The sequence below is a fragment of the Falco cherrug genome, chromosome 8 (genome assembly GCF_023634085.1).
Source record: "Falco cherrug isolate bFalChe1 chromosome 8, bFalChe1.pri, whole genome shotgun sequence".
Taxonomy (NCBI): Eukaryota; Metazoa; Chordata; class Aves; order Falconiformes; family Falconidae; genus Falco; species Falco cherrug.
Window position 1 is genome coordinate 26,023,861 of NC_073704.1, and position 26,430 is coordinate 26,050,290.

General features: G+C 59.6%; 3 protein-coding genes across 4 annotated transcripts; 1 reads left to right on the forward strand and 2 right to left on the reverse strand.

Annotated features, from left to right (window-relative positions):
• Positions 1–654: 654 nt before the first annotated feature.
• Positions 655–5,627, reverse strand: LOC102054232 (mitochondrial chaperone BCS1). Its single transcript, XM_055718571.1, has 8 exons — positions 5,566–5,627; positions 4,324–4,700; positions 3,912–4,051; positions 3,602–3,796; positions 3,144–3,207; positions 2,599–2,768; positions 2,036–2,153; positions 655–1,354 (listed from the first exon to the last, which is right to left on the reverse strand). Exons 2-8 carry the CDS (start codon positions 4,641–4,643, stop codon positions 1,102–1,104), a joined length of 1,260 nt encoding a protein of 419 aa, XP_055574546.1. The 5' UTR covers positions 4,644–4,700; positions 5,566–5,627; the 3' UTR covers positions 655–1,101.
• A 37-nt stretch (positions 5,628–5,664) lies between these two features.
• ZNF142 (zinc finger protein 142) lies at positions 5,665–15,933 on the forward strand. Of its 2 annotated transcripts, XM_055718558.1 has the most exons (9): positions 5,665–6,013; positions 6,236–6,558; positions 7,160–7,798; positions 8,050–8,313; positions 8,799–9,611; positions 9,869–10,046; positions 10,713–13,956; positions 14,849–14,954; positions 15,312–15,933. In XM_055718558.1, exons 2-9 carry the CDS (start codon positions 6,276–6,278, stop codon positions 15,809–15,811), a joined length of 6,027 nt encoding a protein of 2,008 aa, XP_055574533.1. In that variant the 5' UTR covers positions 5,665–6,013; positions 6,236–6,275; the 3' UTR covers positions 15,812–15,933. The 2 variants fall into 2 exon arrangements, with proteins under 2 accessions (XP_055574533.1, XP_055574534.1); XM_055718559.1 differs by having other exon boundaries at positions 5,665–6,558; positions 8,053–8,313.
• A 123-nt stretch (positions 15,934–16,056) lies between these two features.
• Positions 16,057–25,744, reverse strand: PLCD4 (phospholipase C delta 4). The gene is made up of 16 exons (XM_055718573.1): positions 25,615–25,744; positions 23,287–23,339; positions 22,778–22,936; positions 22,161–22,389; positions 21,790–21,919; positions 20,992–21,223; positions 20,385–20,586; positions 19,927–20,071; positions 19,298–19,450; positions 18,790–18,930; positions 18,244–18,400; positions 17,795–17,911; positions 17,339–17,517; positions 17,046–17,181; positions 16,803–16,952; positions 16,057–16,671 (listed from the first exon to the last, which is right to left on the reverse strand). Exons 2-16 carry the CDS (start codon positions 23,309–23,311, stop codon positions 16,565–16,567), a joined length of 2,262 nt encoding a protein of 753 aa, XP_055574548.1. The 5' UTR covers positions 23,312–23,339; positions 25,615–25,744; the 3' UTR covers positions 16,057–16,564.
• Between the last annotated feature and the right edge of the window lie 686 nt (positions 25,745–26,430).

The window sequence follows — 26,430 nt, forward strand, 5'->3', positions numbered from 1 at the left end:
GCTTGTTCTGTGGGTCAGCACGCACATGCTGACACTTGGTTCTGTGGTGTGGGGAAGGAGGTGCAGAACCTGCCTGCTTTTTGATTGCATTTCAGGCACCTGTGGCTCTACCAGCCCATCCAGGACTTTGACTCCTGGCAGGAAAGAAGCCCAATGACAGGAAAAAGGCTGCGAGACTACCAGCAGCAGGCCACATCCCTCCTTCAACCATGCAGGGCCTCTCCTGCTGGAAAAGACACAAATAGTCACCTCCAGCAGGGATTTCTGCACCTTGTACCAGGCTGGCCTGGCTGCAAAAATTCATGTTGGTATTAATATCAGGCTCTTGGGAAGATATTCTGTAACCAGCCAAAGCCTCTCATCTGCCCTGCCCCGAGGTCTGCAGTAGCTCCAGCCCCACATTGCTGGTAGGAGGGACAGTCAAGCCCACCCAGGAACGATGTCCAAGCAGATCTGTGACTTGGCATCACAGCCCAGCAGGGGAGGAGCTGTGGCACCAGCCTACAGCCCAATGGGCAACGAGCTGTCTCTTGGTAGCTGCTTTTTTCTAAAACACTCTGGATTTCCAGTACTGGCAGTGGCCAGGACCTGGTCAGCAGGGCTCTGGACCAGCAGCTGGATACTGGGGCTACTAACAGGTGAAGGGACTGGAAAGCCAAGAGCCACGCTGTGTATTTCAGAGGATATTCACAAACCAGTGAAGACCGCTGTCCCTTCAAAGGCCAGCAGCTCTTTAGTAGTGCAGCACCCCAATGTCCTGCCCCAAGGAAATGCCCTTCTAGTGCACCCCCAGGCTGTCCTGCAAGGAAGGTGATTCACATCCAGAAGCCTTGGCAGCTTACAGCAATCCCAGCACGAGGCACACACAGGGACGGTGCAGTAGCACCAAAGTCTGGGGAGCAGCAAGAGCTGACTCCCTCTCCACACTGCAAGGCTGGCAGTTCTGACTCTCCATGTGTTTTAATAAAAAGTCAAGGCCTTGGAGGAGTAGAGGTGAACAGAAACCTGGCATGCATGGCTGGGCAGCTTCATGGCATCCCTGAGATGGTCACATCCTTGTCCCAGTCCTCTTAGCGTGGCCAGGGAAAGCTGGGCCCCTGGTCACAGCAGGATGGAGCGTATGTTTGAAATGGCTCCTTCAGGGTCTGTCTTGTAGAGCATGAAGTGACCCTGCACCTGGGCAGCACTGATCTGTTTGGAGACTGCCAGTGCCTGCTCTGCAAACCGCTCGGCTGCAGCCATGGGTTGCTCAGGGTAGAAGCGCTGGAACATGCAGGCAAGCTGCCAGCGGGAGCAATGGCCCACGTACTGCTTGAGATCCACACGGCCAGGACGCACCAGGGCTGGGTCCAGCCTGTTGAGAGACACAGGTGACTTGAAAACCTGATCAAAGTGTCTCTGCAGGGTGGGTCCTGCAGGAGGCCCCCCTCCACACCAGCACAGCACTATCTGCAATGTGCTCTGCACTGTGAGACGATGAAGATGAGGAACAGGTTTGTCCCTGGGAAGGTTGAGGGGGAAAATCAACTCAAAAGCAAGAGAGCTGGGGAAGGGCTGGCTCCGGAGGAGGACAAGCGTGTCCTGGAAACAGCTCTGCCCATCTCTGTCCCATGGGCAACCTCTAAACAACCCTCTAGGCCAGCATGGTCTGGAGCGAGCCAAGCCTGCCACAGTGCAGTGTCTGGCCAGGTGCCATGAGCCCACATTGCATCCTGCCAACCCAGTGGGCTGTGCGTGGGGCCAGTGTTTCCACTCGCAGCACAGTCAGAACCCCAAAACCTGCAGGTCCCACAGGCAGGAAGCTGGTACTGCTCCTGAAGGGCACAACTGTGGTCTGAACAGCAAAGAAGCACCCGAGGCTCCATCAAAAAGGATCCTGATTAGCAATCAAAGGATTTGCATCTCAAGGGAGGATTTGGGAAACCTCCAGTTGTCAAGCTGAAGGATGCAAATAGCCCTCCATAAAGCCCATCAAAAGAGAGCAAGGTTTTTCCCCTGCTACCTTCCCTGTTCCCTCCCAGGGGGCAGCTCTGACCTGTCCACATAGTTGGTGGTCATGAAGACAATCCGGGCCTCTGTGGATGCCACACCGTCCAGCGCATTGAGGAGGCCGCTGAAGGTCAGGCGCCCCATGCCTTGGTACACAGCTGGGTCTGGAGACAGAGGTGTCTGAGATCATATCCATTGGCCACTAACCCCGTGTAGTCTTGCAGGCCACCTCCCTATCACCTAAGGCTTAAGCCAAGCTCCCCGTCCCGAGGCTGGCCCCCTGCGTCTCCTTGGCTGGCAGCATATTCACTTTCCCTACCCACCTGCACCCATGGGAACCCAAAAAGAGAACAAGGGGGAAAGCCACCTCCTCCTTCATGCTGAAAACAACTGGGCAGGAGAAGTGTCTCTGAGAATAAAGGACCCAAATTCCTCTTTATATAGCCTAGCCAAAACTGGGCAAGGTGCAGCTTGGGCCCTGAGGCCCCTGAGAGCTGCCCACTCATGGTCTCTGCTGGTGCAGCAGAGCAGCCCAGAGTTCAAACTTTCCCCCAGCACAGCCAACAAACATCCCTCCCACTCCTGGCCCAGGAACAGGGCACCACTCACTCTCAGCAGCGAGGTCCCGGCTGATGAAGGCAGCATCCACATCTTCCAGCAAGATGATGCTCTGCTGCGGTGCCACACTCAGGAGATGATTGAGCCGGTCATCAGAGAGGCTGCGGTCACTGAGGCTAAGCAGGCAGATACTGTACTGCAGCTCCCCGGCCAAAGCTGTGCTGGGAAGGACACAAACCACAGGGGTGGAATCACAGTGAGAAAGCCCAGAGCAGAGGAAGAACCAGAGCTCCCTGCCCAGCAGCAGAGGAGAGGACATAGGCACCCTCCCCTGGTGGGGATCAGACATGGGGAGTGAGTGGGAGCACCTGCTCAGCCCGTTGGTGCTATGCAGCACTGTGAAAAGCAATGGGCTCATCACCCAGACCTGTCACGGTGCCAGCAACGCAAATGCTTACACCAGGCATCACACAGGTGGCACAGCCCACTCCTGCATTTCAAACCCAGACTCACCCACACCCTCTCACCAGAGACTGCTGTGCCCCAGAGCAGGCAGCTAGCAGTAAAAATGCCATTAGCCAATTGGCAATACTCACATGAAACTGCTTTTCCCACAGCCAGGAGGACCATACAGCAGGTAGCCTCTTCGGTAGGGGATCCCTAGGAAGACAGTGACCTTTTAGGAACCAGCTGGGATGCTCTGAGCTCTCCCCACTAGAGCCATGGGGTTGTGCTGAGCATGCACAGAGGACACACCAGGGGAAGGCAAGCAGCAGGGAAAAACCTCTCTGCAGCCATCTCCAGAGAGGACCACAGGCATCCTGCCCCACCCCACAGCAGCACTGCAGGAGCAATGAACTTCATGGCTTATTGCAGTTTCCAGGACTGGACTGAACCAAGGGGAGTGTGTCCCTTTGCAGACCCAGGACTGACATCACTGCCTGGGCTTGTTCATTTGCAGGATGTGCTGAGGGTGGTGTCCCACAGCCGTGGCTGCAGGAAGGTAAGGAGCCATGCTGGGCACAGTACAGCGGACACAACACTGGAGCCTTGCCTCTCTCACTGTACCACTTGGGGTTGTCGATGAACTCCTTCACATCCTGGACCAGCTTCTCCGACACACCTTCCTCCAGCACCACAGAGCTGAGAGGCCGCCGGCGGCGGGGGAAGCCAAACTGCCGCCACTCGGCTCCCATGGCTGTGTACATGATCGTTCTCCCCTCCTGCTGCTGCAGCGCCAGCTCCCGGGCTGCAGAGAGAGGCAGAGGGGACAGCTGGCAGGGAAAAGGATCTCCTGTGAAGCCCTGGGTGTCTCCAGGAAGCAGGCTGTTCCCAGCAGGACCCCATGAAGCTCCCCTACAGACCTTCCCGGAGGATGCTGAAGAAGATCTCCCGGTTGGTGCCCAGTGCAGTGAAGGTGACAGACTCCCATGGCGTCCCTGTGTGCAGGTCAATCATCTGCTTCTCCCGGTTGCGCTCGATGCGAATCCACTTCCTGCGATACCTGGGGCGAGAAGATGGGGTTGGGCAACAGCGGTCCAGCACCACTCAGCTGCGCCCAGCCCAGTTTGTGCATCAAGAACACTCATTTCTGGTAAAGATATCACCTCACAGTGGTGAATACAGACTCCTCTCGCATCTCTCAACCTCCTGCACTAACCCAGACCCAAGGAGGAGGCAGGATCCTCTCTGCTGCCTCCATGGATCCCCCAGGTTGAAGTTCCCTTGCCAAAGTGAGGGCCAATCCCCAGACTGTTTTTCCTTGCCCTCTCTTACCAGATGAAATGGTTCCCAGGGCTGGGGACAAAGTCAAACTTGGTGCTGACGCGCCCGCTTTCGTGCTGCAGGTATGATGTCTCAACACTGAGGTGCTGCGTGTGCTTGGCGTGGTGGGAGATCCAGTTCAGCAGCCAGTGGTAGCTCTTATCCTTGCTGGGCACCTCCAAGGTAATCATATAATGACGCCTGAAAGCCACCAGCCCAAACTGGGCCCCCTTCCGAGCTAATGCCAGGGCTGTGCCCACCCCAACGAGGCCGAACCCAGCCCCAAAGTACGGGTTGTCCTTCAGTGCTAAGACAAAGTCAGAAAAGGGCATTGTGGGAGGTTAAGAAGGCTCTTTCCACAGCACCATCTCCGCACTCCAGAAACAAATCTGCATGGAAAAAGAAGGACTGAATGGCAGCAAGGGACACAATGGATTGCCCACAGTTCCCTGGGCTTTATTTTAGCCAGCTCTCAACGTGAAAGGCTGCCTGGCACATACCGATCTCCCACATCCATGCTTATCTTACTACTGGAGGTTCAGACTGCCACCGGCTGCAGGAGCCTCCCTGCTCTCTGCAGGCCACTGGGCGAGACAGGCAGGAAAGGGCCAGGAGCTGTAGGCTCTCAAGCAAGCACAGGAGCACTCTGTTGTTTCGTCAGCCATTACAACAGTTTTGCACAGTTTTATTCTTTAAGCAGCTAGAAATCACAAGTACTGCAATTATTTAAGGTTTATTGTTTGAAAAAGCTGAAGTGCCTCGGCCAGCTGAGCCAAGAGCTGGTTCTTTGCTGTTGGCAACGGGTGCACAAATGTGGTGGAAGCAGCACCTCCGCGTGTGGATAAAGGGCACCGGTCGCACACACAGGGGGCTTGAAGTTTCTCCAGCTCTCAGCAGGGGTCTGTCAGATATAGGGGATGAGGAGGCGCCTCTCTTGACAGATACACAGACCCGCTCTGCCCCCTCAAGCAGCACCCCGCCTCCCCCAGAACAGGGTCTGACGCCACAGCAAGGCTCCTTCCCAGGGCAGGGTGTCCCCTGCCCCGCAGGACGGCTCGGGCCCACGGCACGGTCGCCGCTCCGCAGTGGGGCCTTCCCCCGCCGCAGCCAGCCTCAGCCCCGCGGCAGGAGCCCACCTTCCCCGGCAGGAGACCCAGCCCCACACCGGCTTTCCCCACGGCAGGGGCCCAGCCCCCGGCCGCGCCCCGCACCAGGAGCCGGCCTCCTGCGGCCCCCGGCCCCGCCGCCCCTCACCTCCGCGCGGCGCCGCTCTGGCCCGCGCCACGCCGCTCTCTATGGCCCCAGCCTCACTTCCGCCCGGCGCCGCTTCCGGTCGGCTGCCGGCTGGCACCATAGAGCGGGGCCGGGGCGGGCGGCGGGGCAGAGCAGAGCGGCCGGGCGAGCTGCACAAAGGGTGACGCTCCCTCTCGCCCGGCGCGCGCCACCGAGATGTGCCAGGGCCGGAGGCACCGGGGTCCTGCTTGAGTCCCCGGCCCGGGGGGGACAGGCCGGGGCTGCAGTGCGAGGTGGCTGGGACGGCCCCGGCCGTGCGGGGACTCGCCGTGGGCACCTCCTCACTGGCGGCTGGGCCCAGGTCTGGGGGTTGGACTCGGGCTCGGGCCCACTTGGACCTGGATCCAGAGGCTAGGCCCGGGTCTGGGCCCACCCGTGCCCAGGGAGCAAGTCTGGCTGTTGGGCTCAGGTAGAGGCCCCTGGGCATCTTTGGGGAGGGTACAGGGGTCCTCACACCCCATCTGCTCCATGGCAGTGGGTTTTGTCACCAGCCTGCTTGGGGACAGCAGAAGGGAGCCAGTGTCGAGATACCCCTGCCTGGGGACTGGCACAGCAGGCTGACCCCCAAAATCCTGTAGGACCCCTGAGCCTCTGGGTTCTCCCTCATTTAAAGCACTTTCTTCTGTTTCAGAGTGAGAGGCCCTCCTGCCCAGCACCAGTGCCCACTGGCAATGAGTGCAGAAGTGGCTGTGTCTGAGGGTGCCGGCAGGGAGATGGAGGCCCTGTGCTCGGAGCTGCTCCTGCCCCCGCCAGGAGAGGCAGGAGCCATGGAAAGCCCTGATGTGGCCAGCACTGACCTGGCTGGGACACCCCCATTGTCTGCCAGCCAGGACTTGCTGCTGGCAGAGGCGTCGATGTCTGGGGAAGGGGCTCATGCTGAAGGAAGCAACGTGGAAATATTCATCGAGGCAGTGGCTGGCAATGTGACACTGAGCAACGCAGCCAATGCCACAGGTATGGGGTGCAGGGAGGGCAACATGGGCCCCACAGCGCTCAACAGAGGGACAGAGGTCTGGCCGGGGCCCCTGTCCCTACCAGCTGGCACCCTGGGGACACCACAGTGCCCTTGTGTCTCTGACCCTGTGTGCATCATGAGTGTAGTGCTACCATCAAGCGCAGACCTGGCACAAGCTGGGAGTGTGGATGGGGAGGGGTGGCTGTGGGAGTTGCATGTCGGGTGAGGGGGTTGCTCTGTGCTGTCAGTGGGGACCAGGCAGAGATGTCCGCCCCAGACTGCCACCCCCAGCACACTTCTCACCCAGGTCCAGCATGGGCACATACTGCTAGGAACGGGGCTGAGCCAGCCTCACATCTCTGCATGCCTCAAAGGTGCTAAGGGACAGACCTGGTCATTGTGGTTACCCTGGTGGTGGTGTCCCCTCTCTTATGGGAGGTGTCCTGGAATACCCTGGGCAGGTGGAGGGCTGCAGTTCTCCAAACTGTAGTTTGTGGCAACAGGTTTATCCTCCTTGTCCAGAGCTGGAACTGAACCACCAGCTCCAAGCTCTGGGCCTGGCAAAAGCCCTTCCTAATGCTTGCCCCTTGCTCTCTGCAGAGGTGCTGGTCAAAGTAGTGGAGCTGTATTTCTGCGAGAGGTGTGGACAGAGCTTCCCAGAGGCCTCCCTGCTGTCACTGCACCAGTGCCTGCTGCTGACCCCCCCCAGGCACCTGGAGCTCTCTGGGGCACTGTTGGCTTCTGCCAACGAGGGCCAGAGTGAGCCTGGGGGCTCGGAGCCACCTGGAGCTGGCATGCAGGAGAGCTCCACTCCTGAGCACCTACTGTGCCCCATCTGCCGGGAAGTGTTCATGCAGCCCGGCGAACTCAAGGAGCACTTCAAGACACACCGCACGCCACCAGGAGCCCTGCCTTGCCCGGAGAAGGGCTGCCATTTCACCACAGAGGACCGCAAGCAACTGCGCAGCCACCTGTGCCGCCTGCATGGGGCCTCCCCCGTGTCCTGTGCTTACCGTGCCTGCCCGCTGCTCTTCCCCAGCCGCCCAGCCATGGAGCAGCACCACCGCACCCACTTTCCCTTCCACTGTGGCCGCTGTGACTTCATCACAGCCAATGCTAAGCTATTCTGGCAGCACAGGAAGGGCCACACCACAGAGCCCCCTGCTGAGATGCCTGCAACAGGTAGCCCCCCTGGCTCAGCCCCCAACAGCCTGGAGCAGCACTGCATCCTGCCATCAGGTATGGCTGGGTGGGAGGGTCAGGGCCTGTGGGTGCTGCAGAGGCTGACTGTCCATGCATCCCAGTTACAACTGGGAGGAGCAAGGGCTGAGGCTGTGCTGCTGGAGGGCCATGGAGCCCTGCATTCCTTCCTCCCTGTGGCACGGTTTGTGCCCCCCATCTTGGCCAGCAAGTTTTTTGCATGTGTGTGGGTGAGGAGGGTGGCTCCCTCTTGCCTGGAGCATGATGATCTCTGTCTTGCCCCACTGAAGCAGCAGAAGAAGGACAGGAGGAGGCAGGGAATTGCCACGCTGGCTGGGAAGCCACTGCAGCAGAAGCCAGGCCTGCAAAGCCCACAGGGACCAGGGAGGGCTCCTTGGAGGGGCAGAAAGTGTCAGCTGGAGAAGAGGACTCAGACAGCAGTGGGGACGAGTCACGGGATGAGGATGGTGAGAGCCCCTGTGAAGGCGAGGCCAAAGAGGATGGGAAGGCAGCTCCCGAGAAAGCCAGAGTGCTGCGGGTGCAGCACTTTAAAGGTAGGATGTGGGGCCCTACCAGGAGCTGCTCTGGTTTGTATTATGATCAAGCAGCACAGCCTCAAGACTGGCGAAGGAACGTGGGCTGGGCTTGTGGGTCCTGGGGGTCCCCATTCAGGACCCACATCTCCTGCATGTACCAGTGCACTGTTCCCCCTGCCCTCTACCCAAGCAAACGCGTCCCTCCTTTTGCATGTCCACAACTGCTGCCGGGCTCAGACAAAAGCAGGCAAAATTCTGCCTGGCTTTGGGGATGTGCAGGCAGGCCTGATATAGGCTGTGCTTTACCACTGTTAGGCTGGAAAGAGCTCACCTGAACTGTGCTGGTGGCTTGGGTTGGGGACAGTACCTCCAAGTAGATGGCTGCTGTGTGACCACATATGCGTATAAGCCCGTGCCTTGACACAGCTGGATCTGGGAGAGAACATCTGCCCATGCTTTCTGTCTCTTCTCTGCTGACGGCTCCCCCTACTCTGCTTTCACAGGAGATGTCGTGGAAGGCTCTGAGTACCTCTACAAAACCCACATGTGCCCTGAATGCAAGCGGTGCTTCAAGAAGCGGACGCACCTGGTGGAGCACCTCAACCTGCACTTCCCTGACCCCAGCCTGCAGTGCCCCAACTGCCACAAGTACTTCACCAGCAAAAGTAAACTGAAAATCCACATGATGCGGGAGACAGGAGAGAAGGCCCATCGCTGCCCGCTCTGCCACTACAGCTCGGTGGAGAAGAATGCCCTCAATCGTCACATGGCCAGCATGCACGAGGACATCTCCAACTTCTACTCTGATGTTTATTCCTGCCCTGTCTGTGAGGAGAAGTTTCGGCTCAGCCAGGCCCTCAAAGAGCACTTGAAGACTCACAAAGCTGAGCCCAAGAAGCTGAGCTGCTTCCAGGGGGGCTGCGACTACTGCGTGGAGGACCGGAAAGAGTTTGTCCGTCATCTCAAGGATGCTCATGGCATTAAGGCAGTGGAGTGCAAGTACCATGCCTGCTCGCTGCTCTTTGGCACAGCTGAGGCCATGGAGGCTCACCGAAAAACCCACTATGCCTTCCACTGCCAGCAGTGCGACTTCATCTGCTCCAACAAGCATGTTTTCCGCAAGCACAAGAAGCAGGGGCACCCAGGCAGTGAGCAGCTCCAGTGCAGCTTCTGCCCGTACGCCACTTTCAACCCCGTGGAGTTTCACGACCATGTGGGCAAGATGCACGCCAACGAGAAGATCCACAAGTGCACTGAGTGCGCCTTTGCCACTGCACACAAGAGGGTGCTCATCCGACACATGCTGCTGCACACTGGTGGGTGTCCGCTGCAGGGGTCCCGAGCTGGGATGGAGGGATCCTGTCCAGCTCCCGGTGGGCAGGGAGGGCTGGGTCAGGGCTCCTGGGTCCCATTGCTGGCCCTGTCACCCTGTCATCACTTGGCTGAAGTCAGGGCGTGTCCCTGTCCCTGCTGTTACCCCCAGCTCCTGCTGATCTAGTTTACCTGCAGAGGGAGGCAAACAGTATTGCTTTATCTGGCTGTCATGGTGAGGGTGTTCCTGTGTTGTGTGTAGGAGAGAAACCTCACAAGTGTGAACTTTGCAACTTCACATGCCGGGATGTGAGCTACCTGTCCAAACACATGCTGACCCACTCCGATGACAAGAACTTCATGTGCACCGAGTGTGGGTACATCACCAAGTGGAAGCACTACCTGAATGTCCACATGCGCAAGCACACTGGAGATCTCCGGTATGACACCCGTCTCTGCTGGCCTGGCAGCATAGTCAGGGCTCCCCAAATCCTGCTCCAGGAGTCTGCTGCTCCCAGGCTGCATTGTGTGCCAGACTCTCATGCCTGGGGGATGGCTACAGCCTACTCTGGCATGTAAAAAATGTGGTCTTTGAGCTTGCAGGTTGTTGCCAGCATGGTGCTGTGGAGGCAAGGCTATTTTTGGTCAAGGAGGTGTATTAACATATCAGTGCAGCTCTGAGCTTGGGTTCATGGGTTCTGCTGATGACTGTGGGCCAAGGCCAGCTTGGGCATGTGCAGGACTCTGCCAAAACATGTTTTTCACCTCTGTATTATCACCTCCGTTGGGTCTAGTGTGCCTCCAGGGATGCCGGGGTTGCTGCTGGTGTGATGTATGTGGGGGTGATGCAGTCACTGTATGGAATACTCAGGGAATCTATCTCCTGTCCCCAGCCGGGGCTGTAAAGTACCAGCAGTGCCAAGGGCTGCAGCAGGGAGGAATTGCCTGCGGTAAGAGCTGTCTGCATGGCAAAGGTCAGATCTGGCAAACCAAGTGGTACCCCTTCCCCATGTGTCCGGGACAAGGAATCAGAGCTCAACGTGCCTGATGGGGCTCAGGCTGCCCCAGTTCCTCATACTGTTTGACTGATTCTGCTTTCTCCCCAGGTACCAATGCAACCAGTGCTCATACCGGTGCCACCGTGCTGACCAGCTGAGCAGCCACAAGCTGCGGCACCAGGGCAAAAGTCTGATCTGTGAGGTGTGTGGCTTCACCTGTAAGCGCAAGTACGAGCTGCAGAAGCACATGCAGGCCAAGCACTCACAGAACTACCAGGTGCCCGTCTTCCAGTGTCAGTACTGCACGTACCAGACCAAGTACAAGCAGGCACTGCTGAACCATGAGAACTGCAAACACACCAAGCAGAAGGAGTTCCGCTGCGCCCTCTGTTCCTACTGCACCTTCAGCAACACCAGCCTTTTCTTCCACAAGCGCAAGATTCATGGCTACGTACCCGGTGACAAGGACTGGCTGGAAAACTATGCCAACAAGGAGCTGGAAATCAGCTCATCTGAGGTGCTTTTCAGCTATGACCTCGGCACAGCCCTGCATGTGGATGCCAGCTCCCCCCTTCCTGGCAAGGAGCAGTGGGCAAAAGCAAAGGCAAAGCCATCCCAGCTGGAATCCCAGGGGGAAGAGGGCTACCAGCAAGCGTTTGTGGTGCCCCTCCTTAGGCAGGATGCCGCTCCACCTGAGAGCAGCAGCGAGGTGGAGAGAGGTGTGGACCAGGGGGAGCAGGGCTGTCCCACTGCTGGCAATGCCCTGGGAGATGACTGCGTGCAAGGAGATGCTGCTGCAGGCTCAACTGAGCTCGCTGCTCCTGGGGATGTGGCAGAGAGTTGCACTTTGCATTTGGAGGCACTGAATGTCTCATCTGACCCCCTCCTGGAGCATTTGGCTGGAGAATCTTGTGCGGCAGGGCCAGAGGGTGTGGAAATGCTGTCCTGCAAGGAGCCTCCTGCAGCCTATGAGATGCTGAGCTCCCAGGAGGACCTGGGTTTGGATGACAATGACAATGCACTCGAAGACATCCCAGACTTTGAAGAAGAGGCGGCAGATGTAGGGGAACACAAGGCAGCGAGGCTGGAGGGCAGTGTAGCAGGAGGAGACAGCCAGCAAAAAGATGCCCTGAGGCAGGCCACAGGCCACCTTCAGGGGTCGTGCTCAGACCACAATAATCTGGTACCAGACACAGAGATGAGAGAGACCAGCCAAGCCGAGCTGCCAGAGGCCTGGCTCAGCGTGCTGAAGACAGCTGAACAGAGCCACGCACCTGTCCCAGAGGACGTGGCCACCTCCAGTGATGATGCCAGGGGTGGCTCAGAGTCAGTGCTGAAGGCTCTACGGAAGCAGGACAAGGAGCAGGCAGAGACGCTGGTGCTGGAGGGCAGGGTGCAGATGCTGGTGGTGCAGTCAGAGAGTCAGATCTTTAAGTGCGAGAAGTGCTCATACGTCACGCGGAAGGAGAAGTCCATGTCCCTGCACTCTAAAGCCAGCTGTCAGAGCCGCCGGGCCCCACTCGTGTGCCATGAGTGTGGTGCCAGCTTTAAGCAGCAAAGGGGGCTCAACACCCACCTACTCAAGAAGTGCCCAGTTCTCCTGAAGAAGAACAAGATCATCAAACCAGCTGGTCAGGAGCCACCTGGATTGTGCCAACCTGCTGACCAGCCTGGTGGTAATGATACAGAAGAAACAGCGGAGAGCGAGAAGGGAGGCTCAGAGGAGTCAGGGCATGCCAAGAGCCCTTGGGAAGCTGAATTGCTGCCTGATAAAATGCAGACAGCAGGTAGTCCTTTGGATGGGGAGCAGGCATCGGGCTCTCCTGCTCCTGAGAAATCCGTGCTGGGTGACAGCACAGAGGTGGCAGAAGAGCCTCCCCAGCAAGGGGATGGGGCTGAGCCAGGTAGAGCCACTTGTCCTCCCCACCCTGGAAAACCATCGGAGAAATACCGGCGGGAGGGAGGGAAGCTGCACTGCAATGCCTGCTCCTTTGTGTGCTCCCGTGTCTCCACCATCACCTCCCATGTGGAGGATGGGTGCCGGAGCCTAGAGCAGTTCTGGTGCTCCCTGTGCCCTGAGGCCTTCCGCTCCCGGCGGGCCCTCAAGAGCCACTGTGCCGAGAAGCACATCATGCATCCTGAAGATGACGGACCACAAAGCACCGAGCTCCTTGAGGGGGACCCAGCCAGCACTGAGACAGGCCAGCCCAGCAAGCTCCTGCTGGATGTGACCCCCCCAAAAGCCACCCTGCCCAAGAGGAGGCGTTTCTCCTGCCCCACCTGCCCCTTCACCTGCCACCAGGAACGGGCCATGAAGACACACAAGAAGAGGGGCTGTGTGACCTTGGGTGAGTTTCGCTGCACCTCCTGCCCCTTCACCTCCAAGGCAGCCAAAGCCCTGCGGCTGCACCGCAAACTGCACCGCAAGCACTACAGCAAGCGGCCGCAGCTGCAGTGCCGCCAGTGTGAGTTCACCTGCAAGCAAGCCCGCTGCCTGCGGCAGCACATCCGCATCAAACACGAGGGAGTAAAGCCACACAAGTGCTGCTACTGTGAGTTCAGCACCACGCGGCGCTACCGCCTGGAGGCCCACCAGTCCCTGCACACTGGCGTGGGGCGCATCGCCTGCGGCATCTGCAGCCAGACCTTTGGCACCAACTCCAAGCTGCGCATCCACCGCCTGCGGGTGCATGAAAAGACACCCACCCACTTCTGCCCACTCTGTGACTACAGCAGCTACCTGCAGAATGACATCACCCGCCACGTCAACAGCTGCCACCGTGGCGAGCTCAACTTCGGCTGCTCCCGCTGTGAGGCTCGCTTCAGCTCTGAGACGGCCCTCAAGCAGCACATCCTGCGACGGCACGAGGAGAAGGTGTCCTATGGCTGCCCGCGCTGCGGCTTTGTGTGCCACAGCGAGGCCACGCTCAAGTGCCACCTGCAGAAGCAGCACCCGCACCTGGAGTGCAGCACTTGCAAGGAGACCTTCACCACCCGGGAGGCGCTGGAGGAGCACAAGACACAGCATTTCAGCCACCGCTGTGAGCTGTGCAGCTTTGCGGCCAAGGAGCGGCAGCAGCTAGTGCGGCATTACGTGGAGAGCCACGAGCCGGCTGCCCCCCAGGACAAACCCCTGCGGTGTCCCTTCTGCGACTTTGCCTGCTGCCACCAGCTTGTCTTTGACCAGCACATGAAAGGTCATGGGGGCACCCGCGTGTACAAGTGCTCAGACTGTGAGTACACCACCAAGAACAGGCAGAAGATCACGTGGCATATCCGCATCCACACCGGCGAGAAACCCTACAAGTGCCACCTTTGTAAATACGCCTGTGCCGACCCCTCACGTCTCAAGGTGAGCGCCCTGCTTGGGGTTATACCCTGCTGCATCTACATGGGTTGAGGGGGATCCAGACGGGGATTTGGGGAAGAAGAAACTCCCAAGGGGAGTTTTGTCCTCCATCCTCTTCTGTGGCTCATGAGACGAGTGGATAAAACTCATGAGGGTACAGTATGTTTCTTCCCTGCTTCCTGCTGTTGCAGATTAAGGGGAAGGGGCAAGAATGTGGGCAGCTGCCCAAGTTCACTCCTCTTCCCGCTGACATCTCTGGTGGCCTCTGGATGCAGCCTTGCACCACTCAAAGCCAAGTTTGTCTGCCTGCTGGCATGCAGCGTGCTCTGAGGCACCAGTTAGACACGGTGCAGGGAAAGCTCAGCTTCCCTGCAAGCAGAGCCAGACCCTGCCCTCATTTCTGTAGGTGATTAGCGGAATCCTTATGCATGGTAAAGGGCCTTTGCTAGTACTGGAGGGCCAGCCATGGGGTAATGGAGGGGAAAATGGTCTCATCCTGCTAAAAGAAATATTGACTTTTTTTAATGGCCAGGCTGAGCTGGAGCCCTCTGGGACTGCCTGGGGTGAGGCTGCACAATGTGCTTAGCTCAGGGCTGGCTCTGTTGGGCTGGGTTTTAGCCCAGACTTTGCCCTAAATACCAAACTGGGGAGAAATGCCTGTGCCAACCACAGGCTGGGACAGAGCAAGCTTAGCAGTACAGGCGTCTCATCCTGACCCTGCTGTGGATTCCCCCTGCCCGTAGTCTGCCAGGTAAGCAGACAGCCCTCCTTGCCTCATGCAGTTTGAGATGTCAGAGCTGTCTTTAAGCCCCTTGCTGGTACGCCAGCACCCTGCACATTCTCAGGACAGGGGACATGGCCTCATCCTGACCCTGTCCTCTTGCCCTGTACCCAGTACCACATGCGGATCCACAAGGAGGAGCGGAAATACCTCTGCCCTGACTGCGGCTACAAGTGCAAGTGGGTGAATCAGCTCAAGTACCACATGACAAAGCACACGGGTGAGTGCTGCCCACTGAGGACAGGCCATGGGGCACCGTTGAGGGTGTTGAGGCTGTGGGAGCCCCATTTCTGTGCTTTCTTTGCTATGGTGGCCCAGCTGGAGGTGGGGGAGGACTTCTAGCAGTTGGGCGGCAGGACATTCTTGTGTGCTGGTGGGTTGGGAGGGAAGGTGGGGTGGTACGAACCCCAGGCACCGTGTGGTGCCTTGGAAATGGGGGGTCTTGGGTTGCCTTCTGACATGGGATGTAGGGGATGGTCCCTGGGGGCTGACACTCTGTTACAGGGATGGTGAGACCTGTGGGATGGAGGGCACTGTGCCCCTGATCCCGGTGCCATCTCCTTCCCTGTTGCCACAGGCCTGAAGCCATACCACTGCAATGAGTGTGAGTACCGCACGAATCGGGCAGATGCCCTGCGGGTGCACAAGGAGACGCGGCATCAGGAGGCCCGTTCCTTCATCTGCGAGCAGTGTGGCAAGGCCTTCAAGACCCGCTTCCTCCTCAAGACCCACTTGAAGAAGCACAGTGAGGAGAAGCCTTATGTCTGCAATGCCTGCGGGCGGGCTTTCCGCTGGGCGGCGGGCCTGCGCCACCATTACCTGACCCACACCAACGAGCACCCCTTCTTCTGCCGCTACTGCCCCTATAAGGCCAAGCAGAAGTTCCAGGTCATCAAACACATCCAGCGGCATCACCCCGAGCATGGGGCTGGCGACCCCAGCCAGGGGGTGGGCAAGGACCCTAGCACGCCTACCGTCCACCTCCATGCTGTGCAGAGAGAGAACCGGGCTGAGGGGCCCCCCAGGATGGAGCATGAAGGAGGGTGCTCTGGGGGGAAGGATGACACTTTGCATTGAGGCTGAATCCTGACTGCTTTAAGGCCCTGGTGGCACAGACCTGCTGCGGCGATGTGTGTGTATAGGCATATATGTATATGGGTTGTAAAATATGCAGCTGTATAAAAGGAATCTCTCAGCTCCTTTTAATACTGTTTCTTGGGGCTGTTTGGAGCCCAGCACGAACAGTGGGCCAGGTGCCCACAGGGAAAGAGTGCAAGCACAAATCCAGCTCTCCATCTCTCCCCAGCACCACCACACCCAGACTGCCTGTCACCAAACAATTTATTAGGTTGCTCACAGAGAAAGGACAGGGCAAGGGTTAGTTGGGGCTGTGATGGGGTCCTGCAGGGTTGGGGGGTTAGTGAGGACCAATTCTGCTCCCAGCTTTGCCCAGCCCTGGGGTTTGCTGGGTTCCAGCCTTGCTCCCCTGGCTGCAGGGGACCAGCCCCTGAAGCAGAGCCAGGGCACCGTGCACTCTCTTTCCTCCTCCCTGCAGCGAAGCTATGCCTGTGGGCCAGGGCAGGATACATGTTGGGGGCACAGGGTGCTGCATCAGCACAGACCACGTGCTCATGCATGGGAGACAGCATCCCAAACCCAGGAAGGGGAGGTCAGCACCTTTCCTAGCCCTCAGAAGCTACTGCAAAGCGGGGCACAGCAGCAATGACAATACAAATGGCTCAAAAGAGGATGAATGCAGTTGGCTTCGCAGCCCCAGCCACGTGGGGCCTGCTCTATGGCTTCCATCCAGGTCGGGCTCACCCCACGAGCTCAGTCCTGCTCAGGGCCAGGCGGCTCGGTGATGCGGATGTGGACAAAGAGTGAAGAGGGTGGGATGCTGGTGCCATCCTTGGAGAGCAGATGGATGTGGCGGTAGCCTGCAGGGGGGACAGCAAGGCTCTGGCTGACTTTTGCCCTTGACCTGACCCTCTAGCACCCAGCTGAGCCCGACACCCTCGTGGGGCTGCCCTGCCGGCCCCACCACCACCACCAGGCAGCAGCCACTCACCTGGTTTGATGTTGGCAAAGGCTAGGGTGAACTGGCCCACAAAATCATTCCTGGAGGTTTTGTCATAATCCTCCACCACAAAGCGGACGAGGGCCAGCTCGGGCACGTGGAGCTGGAACTGGAGTGTCTCATCCCAGCGGGGGTTAAACCCTGGGAAGGGAGAGTGTGTGCTGGGAGGGTGAGGGAGGGCAGGGACTGGCCACATGGGCACAGCGGGGTCCCTGGCACCACCGTGGGCCTCACCATTGTTCTCGATGTACTTGGTCTCCTGGCGTGCCTGGTCTGCAGGGACCCCGTGGATCTCCACGCGCACCAGTGGGTCGATGATAGCTCCGTCCTTGCTGTTGGCCACTTTGGGCAGCTGTTGCCCGCTGATCACCTGTGCAAAGGGGCACGGACCCCATGAGCCAGGGAGCAGCTGAACTGATCTGCTTGGAGGCTGCATGGCTCCAGCACGCTGCCCAGTGGTGTACCTACTCATCTGGGACCAACCAAGGACACTGTCATGGCTCCCCGGGGTCTCCTTGGTCCTGTACCTGGATTGTCAAGGTGATGGGGCCAGGGCCCTCCCAGCTGTTGGGGTCACTGGGATTGAAGGGAGTCTCCTCATCCCTCATGAAGGGTGGTTTGAGCACATAGCCGCAGCGGCCGTTCTGGCTAAAGAGCCCATCACACAGGTCCATCTCCATGCCAGCTGTCTGGAAGTTCAGGGCCACTGGGAGAAGGTGGCAGGGAAAGAGTTCAGGGCAGCTTGGAGAAACCATGACCTGCTTGGAGCTGAGAACCAGCCTGTCCCCGTAGCCAGAGATGCGGGGCTGCACAGCGGGACAAGGCACCAATGCCCGGGTTATTCCCAGGGCAGAGCAAGAGCAAGAGCATGCGGCCAGACCGGGTTCCAGCTGGGGTTGCAGCTAGCACCAACATGAGTGTTGATGGTGCATGGGACCCAGGGCATCTCCCCAGCCCACATCCCTGAAGCCCCCTGGCCATACCGATCTGGCACCCCACGTTCCACATCTCCTGTGGGCTGTAGTTGGAGGAGTCAGTCCGCATCCCGCTGGGGTAGATGCGTGTCAATTGCCAGGCATTGTGGCGGACAAACTCATTCCCTAGGGATGGAGCGTGAGGGGCTACTTGTGGGGTCATTCCTTGGCTTGCACAGCCACCCATGTGTGCTGCCCATCCAAACATCATCCACTCACCCACTAATTCTCATCCCTTTCCCCTCCCAGGAATGCAGGCATCCTGCCTTGCTTCCTAAGCCCATAAACCCCCCTCACGCACTAGAGTTAAAGCCCAGGGTACAGCCCCACTGGACCCCCCTTCGCCCTGGGCAGGGAGGGAACCCTGGTGTCTGGAGGCTCTAGCCCTACAGCTGAGGAAGCCTCCTGCCGCCTCCACTTGGCCCAGTCCACTGGTGCCACTGCCCCCTCCATCTCACCTGCATCCCGGATGAGCTTCCTGGCCTTGGCCTCAGCAAGGGAGGAGATCTCGGAAGGCCGGGAATGGCTGCGGGCCTCCTGGAAGCCCCGGAAGGACACGTTCTTGCAGTAGACAACGCAGTCAGACAATGCCTGTGCCAGGCTCTCTTTGTCCTTCTGCAAGGCAGAGCCACGTTGAGTCCCTCCTGATGGGAGCACCATCCTCCAGCACTCACCCAGGACAGGGGCTGTAGAGCCCAGGGCAGCCAAGAACATCCAGGGATGTGCTAGGGTGGCAGCATCCCCACCATGGGTAGCCTTCCTGCCAGGAACAGAGCAAGCAGGGGACCCACCCAACATGTTGAGTGGCACCCAACATATTGCCACCACAGGGATGCTATGCAAAGAGGAGACTGGTGTGACCAGGGGCAGAAATGGCTGTCCGCCCTGCCTGGTGATGTCCCTGCAGTCTCTGCCTCTCCTCTTGGCACTGGGATGTCACCACAGCCCATAGCTGTGTCCAGGGGCTCACTGCTCCCAGATGGTCCCCAGCCCAGGCCACTCACCTTTGCCCTCCGCCTCTCCTCCTCTGCCTCTGCCCCATTGTCATCATCAGATACATCAGGTGCCTCATCCCCTGGCCCATCCAGCATGTCCTCCAGACGCCCAATCTTCTTCCCCTTCAGCAGGATCTTGTGCTTCAGTTCCTGTGGGGTTGGGTATAGACAGGTAGGCACCTTGGGGTGCCCATCTCCTCCATGGGACTTGCTGTCCCCTGGGACCCCACACTGTTAGGTGCCAGCACCACCAGCTCCGTTCAGCATGCAGGAGGGGATGAGGTAGGAGGGCTCTGCCCTGCTGCCTGGCTGTGCAGGACATGGGAAGACAACCTTGGGGACAACTTTGGGACCATGGTGAACATGAGGACACAGTATCCCCAGTGTTCCCAAGTGCTCCAGTAGAGCAGGACAATGCTGGGGCAGGGGTGGCCTTTCCTCTGGACAGCAGAGCCACCTCCTCACCCCACTCCCAGGCAGGACACTGATGCCCAGCACGGACGCACTCTGTTCCTACCTCTGGGGACGGAAGCTGGCTGGGGACATGCCCATCCGTGGTGGTGGTGAGGAGCTGTTCCCCCAGGATGGACTTGAGCTGCTGGGCCAGGACCTCCTGCTGCTCCATGCTGCAGTGGTTCTCCAGGGACAGGATCACCGGGTAGTCTGAGGTCTGGGGAGCAACATGCACAGCTGGAGATCAGACTTGGTGGGGTTGGGGAGCTCTCACAAGGGCTTTGCCCAGGCATGATCAGTGCCCGGATGGAGCCCCTTGTGTGTCTTTATATCCCCTCGAGACCTTTATACCCCACCAATCCCCCAGCATCCCCCATATCCCATCTCATCCCCGCATCCACCAGGCTCCATCTCACCCCTGCACCCCCAGCAGACCATGTCTGCATGCACCCATGTGCCCTCGCATGGCATGGCGCAGGGCTGTGGGTCAGACTCCCCAGTGCTGTCCCCTAGGAAGGGACACAGCCACCCTTCTTGCCTGTGGTGGGGTGAATCCTGCTGCAGCACCAGGCATGTGAATCTTAGAACCATGAGCCCTCGAGAGACCTATCACTGCCCCGAATTGCAGCCATGTCCCCCCTGACCCGCTGAGGGACACTCATGATACCCGGCACCTGAGGAAGAATGCCCTACCTTGAAGGCGTACTTCCCTAGGGTGCTCACCACCTCCCGGAACGGGATCTTGGAGGTGAAGGTGTGGCCGTGGTACACCATGGGCTCCCCATTCGGCCCGTCCCAGCAATCCACCTCCAGGCACCGGCAGCCCCGTTTCAGAGCCCTAGGGTTGTGTTGTCACCCCTGGGACCCTGCACTCAGCCAGGGCACCAGCCCCCTGCCCTCCCCTATGCCTGTGGTTGTCACCCCTACAGGGACCAGGGGACAACCATCAAGGGTGGGGATGCTGCTGCATGCAGGGCTGGTAGAGATCGACTCAGCATCCCCCTTGCTAAGCACCACATGGCATGGCTGCATGGGTGCTGGGCCATGGAGGAGGCAAAGGAGGTTCTGGGTTTGCCCCATGGAGCTGCCCGTGGCATGGCACTGGGGCAGGAGGGTACTGGGCAGCAGCCAGTAGGGACCAGCCCCTTTACCTGATGTAGCCCTCAATGCTGCTCTGGCCCCGGATCTGGTCCTCTATCAGGTAGGTGTTGTGGGAGGAGGAGATGAAGTAGTGACAGAGTGGCTGGCTCATGTCCTGCCACAGTGCCCGGTGTTGGGGGTTGAAGATGGAGCCCTCCGGAGAGCAGAGGTACATGAGGAACCCATCAGCACTCAGCACGTGGCGAGCCCGGGCTGCAGGTGGAGTGGGAGGCTCAGTGACAGCCAGGGACCCGGAGGGAACAGGATGGGGGCAAACAGGGCTGCTGGTGGCTCCTGGCATCCCCAGCATGGTGGGCACAGCTTCTGCCAGAGGCTGGGGCACAGGGAGAGATGCCTCAGGACAGAAACCTTGGGAAGGTGAGCAGCAGACCCCAAAGCCAGAGCTTGCACCCCATGGATGGTCAACCTTCTACACCAAAATGGTCCAGGAATGGACCAAAAAAAGGGAAACTGCACCCAGATCACACCACAGTAAGTCTTCCCCCTGTGCCCATCCACAGCAGGATGGGGATGGGGGTGACCCTGCCATGGGGCTGTGGGTCTCAGCCCCCTTCTTCCCCCCATGCAGAGCACAATGATGTCTGGGCTGGCTCTCACCTGTCTCCGATGGTTCATACTTGTCGATGAGCTCCATGGCCAGGTCCTCTGTGTCCTCATCCTCCAGCTGCTCCTGCCGCAGGAAATCCACCAGCTCCAGCAGTGTCAGCTTCTTCCCATCCTCGGAGAAGTCCTGGAAGAGGCTCAGCACCTCCTCACGCTGTGTGAGGGCCTTGTAGAAGAGCACAAACTCCTCCCCTTCCAGCGTCCCTGACTCCGACTTGTCAGCAGCCTGCAAGGGAGCTCACTCAGCATCTAGCCAGTGTAAAATGGGGTGTCCTGGCCACACCAAGGGGCTGTGGGGGATTCACCCACCCCCAACAGAGGGCACAGAGACTCCACGCCAGCAGCAGTGGTAGGCATCAATTGATGCATGAATGGATGGATGGATTGGCAGATGGAGGGTTGGTGGGGTGGGATGATAGATGGATGGGTCCGTGGATGGAGAGATGGACAAACAGGTGGAAGAACAGATGGATGGATGGATGGGTGGATGGTTGGGTTGATGGGTAAATAAATAGATGGCTGGTTAGCTGGGTGGACAGATAAGCTGCTGGACAGACATATGAATGCGGGGAGGAACAGCTGCATTGGCTGCTTGGGTTGACAGATAAATGAACAAATGGATGTTTCTTTAGGTAAACAGGTAGTTAAGTGAACAAATGGATGAATGGATGGATGGATGGATGGTCAGACGGACGGACAGAAGGAAGTGATCACATCCTTCTGCAGGAAGGTGTTGTGCAGCTTGTTCTAGCCCCTCCCCAGCCCCTCCAGGCCCTCAGGTGCAGTGCTTGCCTGGAAGAGCCGCAGGGCATGATCCTCGTTCATGTCCACATTCATCATCTTGAGGAGACGCTGCACCTCCTTGAAGTTCATGCGTCCATCCTTATTCTTGTCGGCTTTCTGGAACCAGTCACGAATCCATGTGAAAGAAACCAGGGCAGATGTTAAGGGAAAGGACCTTGGCTAAGAGAGATGGCTCTGGGGAGCATCAGATGGCCTCTTTTCCTTTTTCTGTGGGCTCTCCCTGCCCTGATGCAGATGGTGAGACCCAGAAGACGTAAGCACATGCTGGGGCAAGGCTGGAGATGCAGGGCCTGGGGAATGGCCAGACATGGGAGAAGGACTGGGTGTGAAGTGCAAAATGGTGCCTGCAGAAAGGATATTGGTCTATCTTCTCCCTTTGGTCCATGCTGGTGGCCACCTCGATGAGCTGGCGCAGGCCCTGGACCCAGCACTGTGCCTCCTCTGCTGAGCCAGCAATGAGGTCCAGGTTGCCCCGACGGCCGTAGAAGACAATGGTGAAGCAGCGCTCAGGGGGGAATTCCTCAGCCAGGCTCTGCAGCACCTCCGACTGGTGCCCTTCCCGCACCGTCTCCACATCACTGATGGAGACTGGGGCAGATGGAGGGGAGGCCTGTCTGAGGGGGACGAGGGCAGGGGGCACTGCCCACAGACAACCTGTCCTTCCATCCATCCCTTCTTCCATCCATCCAGCTACTTATCCACCTGCTCCTCTGTTTGCCTGCCTACTCCTCTGTAGGCATGTACAAGTGGCACGCCAGAGCTTCCACTTGTACCAGCTGCAATTTCGACTCAGCCCTTGTGACCCATGCTGAGGGCAGGAGCAGTATGGGTGAGAGAAGCACGCACACAGAGCCTGTCTTGAATGCCCCAGCACCATTTGCAAGCATGGCTCCAAGGATCTTCATACATTCACATCCCTGTTCACTCTGAACCCTACTGATGGCCCCACAGCCAACACACAGCAACTGGTACTCACAGGCAGACTCAGTTTTGCCTGTCCTCTTGGACTGGTACCAGATGGTCATGCAGTCATCCTGCAGCTTGAAGTAACGCTGCTTCTTCCAGCTCTTGGACTTGACTTTGCGCATCAGTGTCCCTTGCTGCATCTGCTCCAGCGTGTCAGTGAGCTGGATGCCTGGGGGCAGCATGGGCTACATCACTGAGGGCAAGGGTACCTGGGCACTGTGCCCTGGTACCTTGCTCCCTCTTGCCTCTGGAACCCCATGTGGTCCCTCAGTTTGGGATGGAGGAGGGATGGACCCCAAACAAACTCCCTTTGCCACAAGAGGGGCAGAAGGTAATTCCCCATCGACCCTTCCCATCCACCCTCAGTGCTGCCAATCCCAAATCTCAATGTCCATGGGGGGTACGGATGCTCCTGAGTGTGGCTGAGCTGAGAGCTCAACCCACCGTCCAGATCTGCCATGGCGTAAATCTGGATGGTGGTACCCTGCCCCTGCCCCTCCCCACCGCCGGGGCACTCACGGGCGTTGCACAGCAGCGATGCCATGGCTGTGCCTCTTCCACGCTGGTGGCTGCTGGGGAAGGAAGAGAGAGGACAGCTGGTGGGAACAGGACGGACCCCCGCACTGCACTGGTGGGCTCCAACCATTCCACATGTGTAGGAGGTGCATGTGCGCCTGTCTGTGTGCAAGCACACCTGCGCCTGTCTCCTGCTGGGTTCCTTAAGTGTCGAGTTCACCCCACTGTGCTCATGAAATATTAATTAGTGTTACCAGGAAGCCGGAGCTCGAAAGGTGTTGGAGGAAAACAGAAATACTTGAGAGCATGGCCAACCAACAGCCCAGCAGGTACTGGAGCCCTAGTGCTCCCAGGTCACTGCTCCCAGGGGAGAAGCAGCCCTGGAAGCCAGGAAAAACTGTTGTGGGGGTGACCAAGAACAGCCCCCACTACCTGGGAAACAGCCCCCAGCCAACAGATTTGGCAGCAAGGGAGGGGCGAGGCTGTGAGAGCAAGGAAGTGGGTGCAGAGAAATGACCCGCAGCTCCCCCAGCCCGTTCTCCCCAGAGAACACCAGCACCCAGGGGCTGTGACTGCACCAGTGGCCATACAGGGAGCGCACTGCGATGAGTGGGACTATAAATACGACTGGACTGACAATAAGGCTTTGATTAGGCTGTTAAGACTTCAATTAGACTGACAAATTGCTGCATGTGCCTGTCACCTGGGTGCTGGAGCTGGGCCCTCGAGGAGCGGAGGCCTCAGCTGGTGGGCTAGGATTTAGGTGCAGGAGGGGATCCAGGGGTCCCTGGGGGCAGAGGACCCTGTGCCAGGGCACAGGGGTGGCAGTTGTACCCCAGGCCTCTGACTCAGCACAGGCACCGGCCGTTCGGGGCCGAGAATAGCCGGTGCTGTCAGTGTGCAGACAGCTGCCAAGCCCAGCTGCCAGACCCTCACAGGCTCTGGGGCCAGATGATGGCCGTCCCCGGCTCAGTGTGGGGATGGCCAGGCAGGTAGATCCCTAGCTGTGGCCCTGCTCCTGGGGGACATGCCAGACATGGGGCTGGCAGTGGCTGTTCAGCTGTACCCAGGGCACATAAGGACCCCCTGTCCCCACTCTTGGGAACCTCACATGTTGCAGGAGACACGGAGCAGCTAAGGTGCCATGCCAGCTACCTCCCAGCAGTGCCCAGTGCAGGGCTGCACGTCCCCAGCAGCAGCCCTTGTTGCAGGGCTCAGACCACAAGGACTCGCTGCAGTGCCTGCATCCCCCCACATCCAACGTGCCAGGGGGCACCAACCCACTGGCCCAGGGCTTGGGCTGCCTGCACCGATCTGCCCTCTCTGCACCCCGCCATGCATGTGTGCAAGGTGGCAGCATGCAAGGGAGCTGCTTGCAGCCCCCAGGCCTGTAACCACTCAGATTTTGGAGCTAAACTGATCTCCCCCAGTGCCAGCCCTTCCAGGCTCCCGGCACAGACTGGGCACATCCAGCCCTGCCCCAGCCGTGGAGCTGTGCCTTCCGCACACACAGAGCAAAGAAGAGACAATCCCTGCCAGCACGGGGAAGATCCCAGAAGCATGGATGCAAAGACACAGCTGTTGGCTCTCCCCAGAGCATGAGAGATGCCCCGAGCCCAGGGCCCCATGCAGCCCCCCTCACCCTGGTCTGAGTTACGCTGTCGAGTGGAGCGGGACAGGAGCCAGGGCACAGAGAAATCCAACCCGAGAGCTTCCCGCAGCACAGCCGCCTCCTGCCAGGGACAGTCCCAGCTGCCCGAGCACACGCTGAGCCACTGCAGCTCCTCTCCTGGAGGTGACAGTCCCCCAGCAGAACCGGAGGGCCGGTGGGTGTGAGCGCTCCCCAGCCACTCCAGCGCGGAGCTCCCCAGCAGAATTAAACGCCGCCATGGGGGTGGCCGTGCCGGAGCTGGAAGGGACATGCCTCCCCTCGCCCCCCCGCCCCTTCTTGCTGCTCCGGTGCGCACACAGCCTGCCCGCGCCCCGGGGCTCGGCTCAGCCCCGCACAGCGCTCCCACCGCCCCAGGGCAGGGGCCGGGAGCATCACCCGTGCCGGGGGGCAGCTGCCGGGGCCAGAGGGGCTCGGGGCGGAGGTCAGACAGGGGGCCCCGGGATGGGCTAGCAAAGCCCGGGGGATTCAGGGCTCGGGGAGGGGGGACAAGTGACGCCTGAAAGCGAAGGAGACAAAACCGCCAGCTCTTCTGGCCCCCACCCGTGCAGCCGCCTGTGGGGCAGCGCTGCCCGAGCCCGGGGTCCCAGCCCGCCCCGCCACCCTTGTCCCCCCGCAGGACGCCCAGTTGCCCCGCCAAGGACCGGGCCCCCGCCCCGTACCCGCTCTCCGGTGCCGTGCCGCTCCGCTCCGCTCCGCCGGTGCTCCACCGCCAGCGGCCGCACGGGGCCGGGGCTGCCCCGGCTGCCCGCCCCTCGGCAGCGGCAGGGCGGCGAGCCCGCCCCCGGCCCCCCCGCCCCCCGGGACGCCCCCGGCCCCGCACGCCCAGCAGCCACCGCCTCTCAAGGTCGCCTCGGATTAAGGTCACGCGTCTCCCGGAGCCGGGGGGGGTGGCGGGGCCGGCAGGGGTGGGAGCACCGTACAGGGCACCCGTTCCCATCCTGTCCCTCCCCAGACCCGCTTGCACCCAGCACAGCCTGACCTCCCCATCCACAGGGCACAGAGCATCCCCAGCGTGTCGCTGTCCCCGTCACAGGACACAGTGGCCCACGGGCACTCCCAGGGCTGGGAGAGCTGCAGGACCCGAAGAGCAGGGCACAGTTTGAGCATCCTGGTGCAAAACGCCCACAGGGATCCAAGCTGGGTGCAAGGACAGCAGGGCAGGGACCAAACTTGCGGTGGCCGATGCTCCAGCAGATGTGGACCCTGGGCAAGTGTGGCAGCGAGTGCTCTCCCTGGCAGGGTCTGAATGGAGCCGGGGTCAGTACTTGCACTTGCTGCCTTCCCACAAAGCAGGATAGACCAGCACCTCCCCACCAACACCCCTCAACGTTATCTGCTCCAGGAGAGATGGGGTGCCGCAGGGATGCGGACAGCTTCCACAGCTCCCACTAGAAAAAGCCACACTCTCTCCCCAGCTCATATCCCCAAGCTGGCACTGATCCCCCTTCCGTCCCACCTGCAATGAGTTCCCCTCC

Coding starts and splice junctions, on each gene's coding strand:
- ZNF142 (XM_055718558.1), top strand. CDS start 6,276: ATGAGTGCAGAAGTGGCTGTGTCTGAGGGTGCCGGCAGGGAGATGGAG. Junction 7,799..8,049: donor GCACTGCATCCTGCCATCAG/GTATGGCTGGGT, acceptor GCCCCACTGAAG/CAGCAGAAGAAGGACAGGAG. Junction 9,612..9,868: donor ACACATGCTGCTGCACACTG/GTGGGTGTCCGC, acceptor TGTTGTGTGTAG/GAGAGAAACCTCACAAGTGT.
- PLCD4 (XM_055718573.1), bottom strand. CDS start 23,311: ATGGCATCGCTGCTGTGCAACGCCC. Junction 22,937..23,286: donor ATCGCTGCTGTGCAACGCCC/GTGAGTGCCCCG, acceptor TGCTGCCCCCAG/GCATCCAGCTCACTGACACG. Junction 18,401..18,789: donor AGGAGAGGCGGAGGGCAAAG/GTGAGTGGCCTG, acceptor TCTGCCTTGCAG/AAGGACAAAGAGAGCCTGGC.
- LOC102054232 (XM_055718571.1), bottom strand. CDS start 4,643: ATGCCCTTTTCTGACTTTGTCTTAGCACTGAAGGACAACCCGTACTTT. Junction 3,208..3,601: donor CAAGTGGTACAGTGAGAGAG/GCAAGGCTCCAG, acceptor CTGTCTTCCTAG/GGATCCCCTACCGAAGAGGC. Junction 2,154..2,598: donor CCGGGACCTCGCTGCTGAGA/GTGAGTGGTGCC, acceptor CTCTGTCTCCAG/ACCCAGCTGTGTACCAAGGC.